Source organism: Notolabrus celidotus, chromosome 9 (genome assembly GCF_009762535.1).
Source record: "Notolabrus celidotus isolate fNotCel1 chromosome 9, fNotCel1.pri, whole genome shotgun sequence".
Classification (NCBI taxonomy): Eukaryota; Metazoa; Chordata; class Actinopteri; order Labriformes; family Labridae; genus Notolabrus; species Notolabrus celidotus.
Genome location: NC_048280.1, coordinates 12,231,053 through 12,244,152, shown reverse-complemented (window position 1 = coordinate 12,244,152; position 13,100 = coordinate 12,231,053). Strand labels below are relative to the sequence as shown.

The 13,100-nt window shown below is 39.5% G+C and overlaps 2 protein-coding genes across 7 annotated transcripts in view; one reads left to right on the top strand and one right to left on the bottom strand.

Annotated features, from left to right (window-relative positions):
* Positions 1-668: 668 nt before the first annotated feature.
* LOC117819187 (secretory carrier-associated membrane protein 1-like) lies at positions 669-9,811 on the bottom strand. 2 transcript variants are annotated; one of them, XM_034692430.1, is made up of 10 exons: positions 9,636-9,749; positions 9,055-9,260; positions 6,431-6,511; positions 6,095-6,205; positions 5,468-5,576; positions 4,817-4,945; positions 4,471-4,630; positions 4,208-4,309; positions 3,999-4,116; positions 669-3,650 (listed from the first exon to the last, which is right to left on the bottom strand). In XM_034692430.1, the coding sequence occupies exons 2-10, from the start codon at positions 9,109-9,111 to the stop codon at positions 3,489-3,491; spliced, it is 1,029 nt and encodes a 342-aa protein (XP_034548321.1). In that variant the 5' UTR covers positions 9,112-9,260; positions 9,636-9,749; the 3' UTR covers positions 669-3,488. The 2 variants fall into 2 exon arrangements, with proteins under 2 accessions (XP_034548321.1, XP_034548322.1); XM_034692431.1 differs by lacking the exon at positions 9,055-9,260 and having other exon boundaries at positions 690-3,650; positions 9,636-9,811.
* The window catches only part of LOC117819188 (homeobox protein orthopedia B-like), an 81,333-nt gene continuing 76,520 nt past the window's right edge, over positions 8,288-13,100 (top strand). For 3 of the 5 annotated variants that reach the window (XR_004632474.1, XM_034692435.1, XM_034692433.1), the window contains exons 1-2: positions 8,288-8,400; positions 12,034-12,186. The gene's annotated coding sequence lies outside the window, so the exon portion shown is untranslated. Of the gene's footprint in view, positions 8,401-9,255; positions 9,353-12,033; positions 12,187-13,100 lie in introns of those variants that run through there. The other 2 variants (XM_034692434.1, XM_034692436.1) reach the window with 2 other exon arrangements.

Sequence of the window (13,100 nt, the reverse complement as noted above, 5' to 3'; positions counted from 1 at the left end):
AGGCAACCAGTGCAAAGATGCAAGGACAGGACTGATGTGATCCTGCCGTTTCTTTCCAGTCAGCAGGTGGGTGGCTGCATTTTGGACTACCTGTAGACAGCGCAGTGCTGAATGGTCGAGACCAACAAACAAAGAGTTACAATAGTCTAAGCATGATGTAACAAAGGTGTGAACAACTCTCAAAATCGTTTCTGGGAAGATAAGCCTTTACTTTTGCTAATAGTCTTAGCTGAAAGAAGCTCGTTATGACAATAGAGCTCATCTGCTTGTCAAACTTAAAGTCACTGTCCAAAATAACACCAAGGTTCCTTGCAAAAAGTTGACAGTAAGGCTTAAGGGTGCCTATGGCGCTATCATAGCCATCAAACAGATTTTGTTGGCCAAATAAAATAATCTCTGTTTTATTTTTAAGTTCACTTCCATCCAAGATCGGACATCATTGAGGCAGTCTAGCAAGACCTGGACAGAGGATTGCTCATTTGTTTTTAAAGGCAGATAGACTTGTACGTCATCAGCAAAGCAATGAAATGAGACATTATGTTGTATAAAAGTAAGAGTCCCAAACTGAACAGCTGATGATCCGGAGTAAATATCTTATGAGGATTTTGTCTTACATAAAGCAACTTATATTTATTATCTAGATAAAAATCAGATTCAAGTTATGAGTGAGGGCGTTTTCAAAATCCACAAACATTTCTTTCAAATTTTATTTCATGTTAATACCATAAATATACAAAACTCAAACTATTTCACATGCAACAAAGGCCAGACAAGAGTGCATTACATTTTCTTTTTACATGTGATTGATAATGGGGATCAAATTTTCAACTTTACAAAATATACAAGTGTCCCTTTTTTCATGAGTTTCTTCTCTGATTCAGTGAAAGAACATGGTCACAGGTCAAAACACGGTTTAGAGTCAGCAAACTTCAGATACGTAGTTCTGTACTGCAGACCAACTCGCCAAATACGTCTAGAAATTACCCACTGTGACATGGCTTCGTTAGCAACTGTTGAAAACGATAGAAACATGGGAGACGTGGGTGTTTGCAGCAAAGAGAAATTGTGAATTATTTTTAAGTAAAAACATGGCAAGGGAACACATCACAAACCAAGATTTAAAAACAAATCTATATGGAAATTTGGTAGATTTCTCACAGCTTTTCAGGACATAGAATAACACTTGAGGGAAATTTTTTTTTCATTTCCTTTCATACCAATCATTCACACGTCCTCGTCCACACAAACACTCCTCTTGCAGGGTGAAGTCGCAGTCATTTAACACTTTTCAATCTAGCTGATGCTATGATCATGTCAATACAAAACCACACAAACATAATACATAATGTCAAATCAAACCAAACAAAAATTGAAATGCAAACAACTTAAATTACATCATAAATAAAAACATGTTCTTTTTTGCTCTAAGGTCGACATAAAACAAGAAATGTGCAATGAGTTTCAAACAAAATCTCCAAACAGAAACAATACTGCCAACATGTCAGCTTATCATTTCATCATGGATTATTGACCTTTACCTTTTAACACTCTCAGGAGTATTTAGTCCACTATATGTCCAGTTCATACATCTGTATTAAAAGCAGTACCAGTCATCAGTCCTCATGCATATCCTCAGACACTCCCCACCATCACCACTATGAGGTGCTAAAGCACGACACGAATGTAACCCACGTCCATAATTCACTTCTGTGACAGTAGTCTGTACAATGCAGTGCTCATAACACTGTTCCAGTTATCATGTTAAATAAATTCATGTATCTAAACGATATCACTGAATGTGCATCAAGTTAATCCTCGGTTATGCTTTGTGTTCTTTTCGGCTATGGTGTTTCTGGTGTCAGTGATCCAACAATGACAGAGGAGACTGGCTTTTCTGTCTGTAGAAATGCAAATGGACTGTTAGTTGTTGTAATGTGCATACACACAGTATCAACGTTTATACTCTTTAATGTGTTCAATTTAATCTGAAGAAAAAGAAAAGCTTTTCACTCTCCAGGTCTTCTTCTATGACAAAAAGGCAAGTCACATCTCCCCTATGAGTGGTACTGTTTGCGTCTATTTTAATGGTAACACGGAAGCAGGAGGCCACGCCTTCTTAGATTTATAGCAGCGTTAGTTTTTAACCAAGTGTAAGGGGCTACAGACAATGGCGAGAGACAGAGCAACATAGTAGTCTGTTAGTCAAACATACTTTAAGGAAAATGTGAATATTTGTTTAATGTATTCTCCCACTTTAGTGCACCAGGCTATGAAAACACACGATTGACCCTCAATTAGATTTTTGGTGAGAACTGGAGGCCAACTGACCTGGGCGGTTTCAGAGCATTACTCAAATCATTTCAAAATATCAACAGTCACTGGGACATGCAACAACTTCACAGCTCTCCTCTCACAGAAACCAAGGGGGAAATAAGTAGGCTGACGTTCCTTTTGACCAGCCACTATCCATAGCCAGAGAAAAGGCTAACTGTTTACAGAATCACTTCGCCAAACAAAAAGCTACCTCGAGGTTTGCTAAACATGCATGTTCTTTTCATGCTGTCAAATCTCGGTAAGCCACAAAGATGCTGACCCAGCCCACATTGCCGACCAAAGCAGCACACAAAGTGTGAATTATTGATCAACTGACAGGTGTCACTGGAGTCCTACTTGGGCTGTGGGCAGGTTCTTACATAAGAACATATTACTATTTATATGAATTACCAGGATGATAATTTGTCTTGGAATAGAAGCACAGATATAGGACAAGGTATAATTTACCTTTCAGATCTCAGTGACCAGGCACTGGATTATACAAAGAAAACAAGTCAAAGCCACATTTTTCTTAAGTCCACATTCACACGCAGGGCCAGCCATTCAAACCCACACAGTACTTTCAGTATTTGACCAGGAAAACAGAACTAGTATGTGCAAAACACTGTGATCAGTTTATCGTTGACTGTATTATAACCAGGCAGGAGGCTGTTTGGAAGTCATCACCATGACAAAAATAAGGTATGCTAGAAATGAGACCTCTGCCTGACTTAGGATCACCTCGAGGTGACAGAAGAACGGGGGAACGGAGGAACTGAGCGACACAGTTTGAGATGATCCCACTCACTCAGAGCAGACCACAGGGTCAAACATACACTAAGTCACTTAGTGGATGTTTCAAGGGTTGTGAGCAGACAGTCATCAGGCTGAAAAGCAGAGAGGAAGGTTGTCGGAGAGTTTTTACTGAAACTTGTATTAAGTGGAGGAGGACAACTCTGGTCACGTCATCTGATTAATGTCTTTGTTTTTGAAGCCTCTAACACTTTACATGTTATATGTAAAGTGTGAAGAGCAATCTCAGTCAAAGAAAATTCATTAATAGGATCAAATTTATCAGATTGCCTGCAGGGCCAGAGTTGTACACCTCCAACTTTGTTTGTGTATGTGTGTGTGTAAGCTTGTATGTGCGACAGAGCATGTGTGTGTGTGTGAGTTTATGGCTGAGGTTTGAAGGCTCCACGAGCAGCGTTGGTTGCAGCATTAGCGGCAGCGTTGGCGGCTGCAGTCTGAACGGTCTTGTTGGACATGACTCCAGTGGCAAATTCCTGCTGTGCCTTCTCAAAGCTTGCACCGGTGGTGCGATACAGTGCGTGCACCTGGAGAGAGCAGAAAAGGAAACATGTTGGGAACAGTGGTGTGTATCGACCACAGAGCCTGTAGCACAGCATTCAATTATTCACATTTGGCTCAACTTGAGGAAATGATAGAAATATATACACAGCATCCTGTTTACCAGACAGAAAGTTAGATACATCTGTATTCTCTCCAATAATTTCTCTCTGACTATATTAACATTCACTGATAATGTTTCACTGATTTGACCAACAACCTGTTTGGCCTTACTTTCAGGGTCTGTCTGTCACGACAAGCTTGCTTCCAAATGCCAGGTTTATGAAACGTAACAAATAGTGCTGTCATGTTGGAGTGCTTTGTGGCTGACCTACCTTCTTGAACATAATGAGCGAGCCCACAGACAGTGCAGTGAACAGAGCTGCAATCAGTAACATGATGATGCCCACTGGGATACTGGTGTTCAGGCCAGTCAAGGCTGCAATCCAACCACTGACAAAACAATGACAATGACAATGTGAATGAACTTAAGGCACACACTCACTGAGATTCAGAATCATCAAATGCACAAAAAAATACTCACCATGTCCCCCAGCCAGTGATGCCAATACTTTGTAGAACATGAACTCCAAATTGGCAGATATAGACGAAGAAGAAGACAAAAAAGCGGAATGAACTGTCACTCCTGCAAGGGAAACAGAGCAGAGGTTGGTGAGGGAGCAATGTAAGGACAATAAAAAGAGACAAATGAGCAACAACTTCAAAAGATAGTTGTAATGGCCTAATAATGGTTGTCCATAGAGACATGTTGCTTTTTTCTGCTGCAATAGAGGTTATTCTTCATACCTGAAAGCCCCATAAAGCGGTCTGTACCAGCAGACAAAAGAACACGGAGTAAACAGCAGGAACCAGAGCATGGCCAGGCCAAAATCTACACCACGAGATGCATCCACACAGAACCAGGCCAGGCAGCCGAACATGTTCACGAAGAGCGTGCCTGCATGGACTATTAAAAAACAACATAAATGAAGACCTTTAGTTAAATTTCAGGGCAAAAATACAGTCATATCAAGGAAAAAACAAATCTCTTTTTTAAGATCACATATATAAAAAAAGAAAACAGCTGCATGTTTCTATTCTAAACCCATTTCTATAAGATGTGATATAGCAATTGTGTAAAATGTCCACTTACACATCCAAAGGTTGTACATGATCTTAACCGTCTTTTGGAACTCTATAGGAATGTCCACCGCAATATCGTGGTAGAAACAGGGGCCCACTGGAAACTTCTCCGGCATTGGAGGCCAGTTATTCTTGCGACCTGTGTAGATGGAGGACAGTGTTTGGATGAGCAGCCGGGCATTGTATAAGAGTTTTTACATTAAAGCCCAGTACGTAGGTGTGCAAGAATCAAGACAGAAAAGAAGCCAACCGCCTAACAAGAGACTAAAACTCTTTGTGCTTCAACTTTTTGGGATAAATCTAAATGTATTTTATTTGTAGATCATTCAATCAGTCTATATAAGGAGGGTATGGGTGTGCCTGAACTAACAAGTGATTGTGACAATCTTATACTTTATTGGACATTGCCAACTTAGCTTTGAAAATGGCCAGAATATAAATGAACTTTGGTAGAAAATGTTATGTACATAAATGTATACGACATAATGGATTATTTTTTCCATGTTTCATAGTAAAACATAAATCATATTCATAATGTCTGCAAATTGTGACTGAAAAAACTCTCATCAACCCTGCCATGCATCTTTGATTGGTAATGACTCTTCAGATTATGTGATAAGCGAGTGTATAAAGTGACTTAGTGATGGACTGACAGACTAACCTGCGGCTCCATGGGACTGTAACTCTCTCTCCCGGCGATCGAGTTCTGCTGCTTTCTTCTCCAACTCCTCCTGCCTTCTCAACAACTCAGCCTGAGCACGAGCTTGGTCCTAATACAGACCAGGAAAACCTTTTAAAATTCACCACTCAGCATTTGACAGGAGTTATAATATCCAATCAAGTAAGTAATGGGGTTGTTTTTCCACTCAGGTGAACTTTGGTGTGTTAGTTTAAGAAAAGAAAAATGGGGTTAGGATTGGAAAAGCAATAAGCTACTGTTGTTCACTCACTTGTCTTTTTTAGTTAGTACTGAACTAGCTCTTAAGTTCTACGGCAAGAGGAAAGCTAAAGGTTAGACAAGGGCATTAGATGAATTCACACGTGTCAAGACAGTGACATAAAGATGTATGGAAAACATCAGAGGATAGGCAGTACCTCATTACGCCGCTGTTGGCCAACAGAAAACAGAAAATAGATGAGTTTATGAGGAGGAGGAGGAAATGTGAAACAAAAGCCAAGAAATTAAGATTTTATAATGAATAGAGACGTTGAGAGAATGTTTTATGAACTTCAAACAAGTAAAAGTATACCTCATGATGTTCGATAAGTAGGTTTCTGTGTGTCGTACCTGAGTCTGTAGCTGTGAGTAAGCCGGGGGCTCTTCTGTAGGCTTCATGATGGCCGGTTGTGTGTTCTGAGCAGGGGCAGGAGCAGATCTTGGAGCATTTCCAGGTGCTGCCTGTAAACAAGCACAGACTTGCTTTGTCAATATTTGTGCAATCAAAGAAATAGACCCTTAATCAAAACTTGAATTAGGCCACAGTCAAATTTTGTCAGTGAAATCCTCTGTGGGGAGGTGGAGGAAGTGAGGAAGAGTGAGTTAGTTAAAATCAGGTCAGAAACTAAGAAGCAGACAAACACATGCATTTACACACTTGTCAAAAGCATTGCTAGTAAAGCTGACCGTTCTGGCGTCTGTGAAGGGGTTATACTCCTCCAGACCACCAGGAGGGGCAGACTGGGTCACCTGCGTCACTGAAGGATCCTATGGGACAGAGAGGACCATAGAGGGTTTCAGGGAGGAAAAACTGCAACCACAAAATCAAAAGCTTATGATTTGTGTGAATCACTTTAGCACACTGCACATCTACTGGGTCTATTAATTACAATGTTTTCAACATGTATTGTTACACACTGACTACATACAGGGTGCTAACATAAAGTGTGAGGTATAGTTAAGGATAATTGTGAGTGAGACTAATTTCTGTTACAAATGGCCATTCTGGATCTTGAGGTCATTTGAAACTATGAACGGGATCAGAGGGAACTGGACTACAAACTTCATGTTTTGCACTACAGGCAGTGGTGGACAAAGTACACAGCTTCATTACTTAAGTCAAAGTATAGATACTCCAGGTCAAATATTACCCCAATACAAGTGAAAGTTAGTGTCAGATTATTACTTGAGTTAAAGTACTAAAGTACTTCCTTTTAAAAATACTTAAGTATTCAAAGTACTTTTAAAAAAAATCTCAAAACGTTGTATTTTCACAAAGCACGAGTGCAGTCAATAATACATAGAAGTACATTCTGTTACATCATGTTTATCTAGAAACCATTACTTAAAATCTCTAAAAAATATACCATGGAATAAAAACAGCAACTAAGTTACTCCAAGCACAGACAACTGAGTTTGAAATGTTCATCTTGAATAAAACAAATATATGTAGGTCAACACGCTTTCTTAGGTTGGACTGTGAATGTTTGTATGTTTGGGCAGAGTGGGAAACAGGGAGAACATTTCAAAGTATCATTCTTTATTTTAAAAACCTCTAACACGGGCTGAAGATATGACCATAGGGTGCTCAGGTGGAGAATTATAGACATCATTACCACCTCTAAATGTACTGCCTGATCTGAGTGAAATTTGCTCTGTGTTTGCTCCACGTTCAACCGTGGAGCAAAAGACAGTATACAGGTATGACTAAACCACTGAGACAAACAGAACTACACAAACACAGTTTACAGTCTTAGGGATCAGATTTCAGAAAAGAGAAGGAAATTTATGAGCTGACTTCAAAGCAAAAGTAGTGAGTAACTAGAGCACTGATAGAAATGTGGTGGAGTAAAAAGTACAATAATTGTCTTCTAAATGTAGTGGAGTAAAAGTAATAAGTACCCCCAAAAAATAATACTCAAGTAAAGTACAGATACTCAAAAGATTTACTAAAGTACAGTACTCAATTAAATTTACTTTGTTACTGTCCACCACTGACTACAAGACAATGTGGTAGAGGTGTATTGAGTATGGTGGGCATATCAATTCTGTGGTATCAATATATTGATATTTACACGCTACACATTTGAGTATTGATTACTCTAATAAAATATTGATGAATGCGAAATTAAAGCGCATGTGTCACTTCTGATTCTTTTAGAGTAACTTACCCCAAAGTTTTGTACCGACAAATTCAAAGACGTCATGATCACAGTGTCATTTTGGGGTTAGGGTTATGGTGAAGAGGCTGTTTTAAGCTTTCCACAAGAGGATGCTGATTATTTAGTATTTAAGCTTTTTTCTAAATTGAATTTCATTGTTAAAAAATGGCCCAGCAAACGATTTGCATATTAAAGTTTTTAAATTAACAGTATTTGTCATGGGACTTGTCTTTCAAGGGTTGCATTTTATTAAAAGAAAATAATAATGAATCACTGAAAGTATTGGGTATCGAATAAATTGTCAAAAAAGTAATCAGTATCGTATCGAATCATAAAAGTGGTAAAAGTTACCATGGAGTGCCAGGTTTTCATTCCAACCAAGACTCCACCCACTGATCAACACACCTACCAGGGGAGGGGACTCAACATTTAAATCTGCACCTGCACAGGTTGTCAGAACCAGCAGTGTCGACACACCACACTTAATGCTAAAAGGTAAGATGGATTTCCACGGAGAATACATATTACTGCACACCACTGTTGCACAAAGACATATCTGTGAGGAAAGGAAACCACCTAACATTGTTTAAACTATGAAATAACAATACTGTGGACGTTCACCAAATGAATACCCTTCTATGCGGCGGCGTATTAAACACACATTCAGCCAAGTTAGTGTTGGAGCACTGCTAAGACAACACAGGCATCCGGCAGGACCATAGGGACAGGACCTGTTAATCCCCTTAGCCTTTATGTCAGCACACAATGTACCAAACTAAACCGATGCTAACCGGTCAACTACTCATCAAGCTAGCAGCTGCCAATGTTTACTGTAGGCAGGCAGAGCTAGCCTGTCAACATCATGTGTCTTTGTTTCAGTTTGCATTACTGTAATTACTGCAAAACCAAACATCCTCACCAATGACGAACCAGAGAGTCTTTCCCAGATTAATATACATAGTAAACCACAATAATGTGTGAGGATGGAGATGAATATTGTCAACGATTAGCTCGTTTCGCTACACATACCAATGAGAACCTCTAGCTTGCTGTCAAGCTACTAGCTAGCAGGGCTGCTAAAGTAAGACCGGCCTCATTGAGCTTTTCAAATGCACATTAATGAAGCAGCTAGCTGTCTTAGTGAGCTACCTGAAAGGGGTTGCTGAAGTCCGGGTCTGCAAATGGGTTGCTGTCAAAGTCGGACATTATACAGCCTTACTAAGAACGGTGTCCTGTGTGGAAGAGCTTCCCGATTCCCCAGGGAAGGTTCAGTCCTATGATTTGCCTGCCTCTCTCTGCTGCTTGCAGACTTCTCCGCCTCCTTCTGATGGAGACCCCTCTCTTAGCAAGTTAGCCTGTAGCACAAAAATGGCAGCAGCAGGATGCGTGATGAACGGCACCGTCATGCGTCACCGTTTCAGCACCGTGGAGAGCATGACGTGCACAGGTACAACACATCTGAACACATCACTGTCATTGCTATACTCTCTGTAAAATCACATTCAGACCGCAGAAACAACCCTCTGTTAATCATCATGATTACCTCTAATACAGTCCGACATACTAGGAGACTTGAGGGAAAGAAAAATAAGGCCCAGATTTGGAAACCATCCCCAGTCTTTCACTGTCTTTGCATTGGTTTGTACCAGCAGTCACTTCAAAAGGCCATCAAGTACAACACGGGGTAGATTTCCATGTATGTTTGCAAGATGCTTTTGGAGGAGGCCTACCTGTCCTGAACCCTCTTGATTAGTTGCCAAATTCTCCATGATGATTCCAGCCTTGGGTCGAGGTTACTTTTAGCAACAGTGTCTTTGGGGATCTGCAGTTCCCTTAAATGAACATTTAAGTCTTTGACAGTTTGGTACAGTTACGCCTACTTGCCTAAAAATAAATACAAGGTACCACTCTTATACCTTTTAAGATACTGGTGCTTGTACTCCCCCTGCCTGTCAGAGGTAGGATTGTTCATATATTCCAGCCAGCAAGTTCTATTAATACTTAGAGAATAGGTATAACATACATGATACATACATTATAGAAGTGAATAATTGTGTTAACTGAAAATATGAAAAATGTATATATTGTGTAATTGTGTTTATTTTTTATTCTTTATTCGGATCCCCATTAGCTTCCACAATGTGGTCACTAGTCTTCCTGGGGTCCACACATAACAATAAAAAACAATAATTTACAATCACAATTCAATTTATCTTAAAAGATATAATAAAATATAGCTGAACATGTTAAAGCCATTGCAACCCTGAGAAAAATAATCTAAAAGATAAATAGAAAATAATACAAAGAATACAGAAACAGTCAGAAGATCACAACAGATAATTGAGTCTATCTCAAGCTTAAAACAAATCTTTTGACGACTTTTTTAAAAGAGATTTTGTTCTTGAGTTTTCTATTTGCGATGGGAAGCGTATTCCAGGCAGTAAATCCTCTATATAAAACAGTTGGCATCAAGGAATTTGTCCTTGGGCTTGATAAGGCCACGAGCTCTGAACTCACTTGATATTTGTTTTCATTTTTCCTCCACTGTCAGCCAATTTAACTGATTGTGCATCTCTCAGACTTTGGTGTTAATAGTTAATTGTGCCCTAGTTAGAGCTAAAACAGTATTTCAAATTAAATTCTCATCAATAACAGTAGAAACAATAAACAAACAGGACCATCAAGCCACCTGATAACTGATATTTCAAGATGTTTCACCCTGTGTATAAAAAACATCTCTGCTTTGATTGGCTTAAAATGTTTAACTGCTTGTTTACCGTTTCCATCTGTGTTTCTCAGTCACATCCTCCTGACAAATATTCAAGGCTCGCATTTCATTTCGATGTACACTGGAGGGAAACATTGCTTCACACTGAAACTTGGACAAATCTTAAGAATTGTATAATTTAAATGATCTTTATGCTCATTGTTAATTCCTGTACAAATATTTGATTTTAGTTAAATATTTGAGCTCCTGTGGGTCAAATAACAGTTCTTTATTTGATGGTTATGATAATGATGATAATAAGGAAGTATGGGCTGCTCAGTCAGTTTCTGATGCCTGTGAGGAAGCTAGAGAAAGATGTACCCAGACTTATCATTTCATGATACACTGCACTGACCTGTTCCTCAACTGCAATCCCAGACAATTACCTGGAAATCACATTATATCACTTGTCTATAGAAGAGGTATCAAACCATGTGAGTTTATTTACCTCTTTATATTTTTTCTATCTGTTATCAGAAATGGCCACTTGGGGGAGCTATGATCCAGTATTTCCCCTCAACTGGTTTTGCAGAATCCTTTCTCATTTGCCATCAATTTATTTTCATTCAAACAAAGGGTGACCATGTGAAGAACATCACATCAGTTGACAGCCTGTAAATGTGATTTAAACATTTAAGCACCATTTACTCAGATTAAGTTTCAATTGAAGAACAAATGCTATTAGGTGGAAATCCTAGAGTATGCAGTGAATGATGGAGGTTAAAATATTCCTTTTAATGCAGGGATTTTATGACTAATTTTTCAACCACGGCAGCATGTTACTAACCGCTTCATAGTTGACTAAAATACCAGCTGTAACTTTCGCTAATTATCTTTTTTTTAATGAGTTAACAAACACCTTCATAGCCTTCTAATGTGCTCCTTCTACCTAACAGTATGCGCTTTACCTTCATGTTTGTTTTGATAGACTGCACATAATCACAATCTGTAGATTCATTGCAATTCAACTCCTGTCCGCAAACACACACCCATGCACAAAAACACACACACACATACACACAAAATGAGCATCGGTTCCTTCCCTAATCTTGTATTAATGGACCCAATCACAGACTCTATGAATAATCAATGACCAGTGGTCTGCATCCACAGTGCTGAGACCTTGAGTGAAACTGAATTTTCCTAATAAGACACACACACACTCGCACTCGCACACCTTGAGGCCCTAATAAGCACTAATGCACTATGGGTTGAGAATACGTCACATGGTTTGTTTGCTGCAGAATGTGAAAGATAAACATGCAGTGCTATGTGTGTATGTACTGTATATGTGTGTATGGAGGGATGGTGTTAAAACCTCTGTCCTTGTCCTCTCTCTCCCTCTCTTCCGTCTCTCTTAGATGACTCTGTGTGGAAACAACCACTTTGGCTAATAGCTGCTACATTAGTCTCTTAACCAGCTGGTCATCGCCATTTAGAAATGTTCATTAGGTCGCCGACCAGAGTGGATAGGTGTGACAGTTCACTCCTCACTGTTGACTGAAGAGAGACAGGTAAGTGGGAAGAGACAGACAGACAGACAGACAGACAGATGGAGAGGAAGAGAGAAGCAATTTACTGGCCAACCTGACGACCAAGTGTTAAAAGCCGCCGATGCAATTATCCTCATATTGCCCCTGAATAAGAACCTTGTGCATAATTAGATCTCATTAAGGTCTATGAGTGTTATTTTAGGGCTCTGAAAAGGTTGGATAAGCAAGACTTGATATTATGGGTTATTAATGCTGCAACATCTGGTGCCATTCTGGTGATAGTGTTATGGTCTTCTGAGTGGGCTGGAACATCCAGTATGAACAGATGCTGTGACCATATAGTAAAATACACTGTAGAAATATTATTCTTATAGACTTTTTATGGATGGACAAACTGCATATAGATGAGTTTGTGGTAATACAGCTTTATATATAGTGTGTGTATGCATGCAGGTCTGTTTTTTTTGTTGACCAGTCAGAGCACATTACACACTGCAGAGGGAAACAGCCCTCTGTCGCCGGAAAAGCGATTGATTCTCCATTTCCATATTAATGAGAAGATTTGTTAAGAGCCTGCAGGAGAGGGAGAAAATAACAGGGTCTTCATAGGGCACGACATTTATAAATAAAGCTGATGCAGAGAAAAATGGAAATTAAACCTTTTAGTTTAATAAATTTGAGGCGTCCGCAGCAAAGCGAGCGATTTGCATTTCCATTTGTGGCCAAATAATGAGAGTGCGGGTCCATGATGAGCCTGCTCGCGCTGCTTTTGGGTCTCAAACAGTCAGACAATCACTCCAGCGTGCAGCCCTCCACGTCAATGTCATTAGCTCGGGCCTGTTAACTCTGCTCCTTGGCTTTCTGAGATTATTTGGTGAGCTTAGAGATTCCTGTTGTCACTTCAAACGAGGAATAGAATTTCGCTCAAAGTAAAA

Coding starts and splice junctions, on each gene's coding strand:
- LOC117819187 (XM_034692430.1), bottom strand. CDS start 9,111: ATGTCCGACTTTGACAGCAACCCATTTGCAGACCCGGACTTCAGCAAC. Junction 4,946..5,467: donor ACAGTCCCATGGAGCCGCAG/GTTAGTCTGTCA, acceptor CCATCTACACAG/GTCGCAAGAATAACTGGCCT. Junction 4,310..4,470: donor CCGCTTTATGGGGCTTTCAG/GTATGAAGAATA, acceptor TTTCCCTTGCAG/GAGTGACAGTTCATTCCGCT.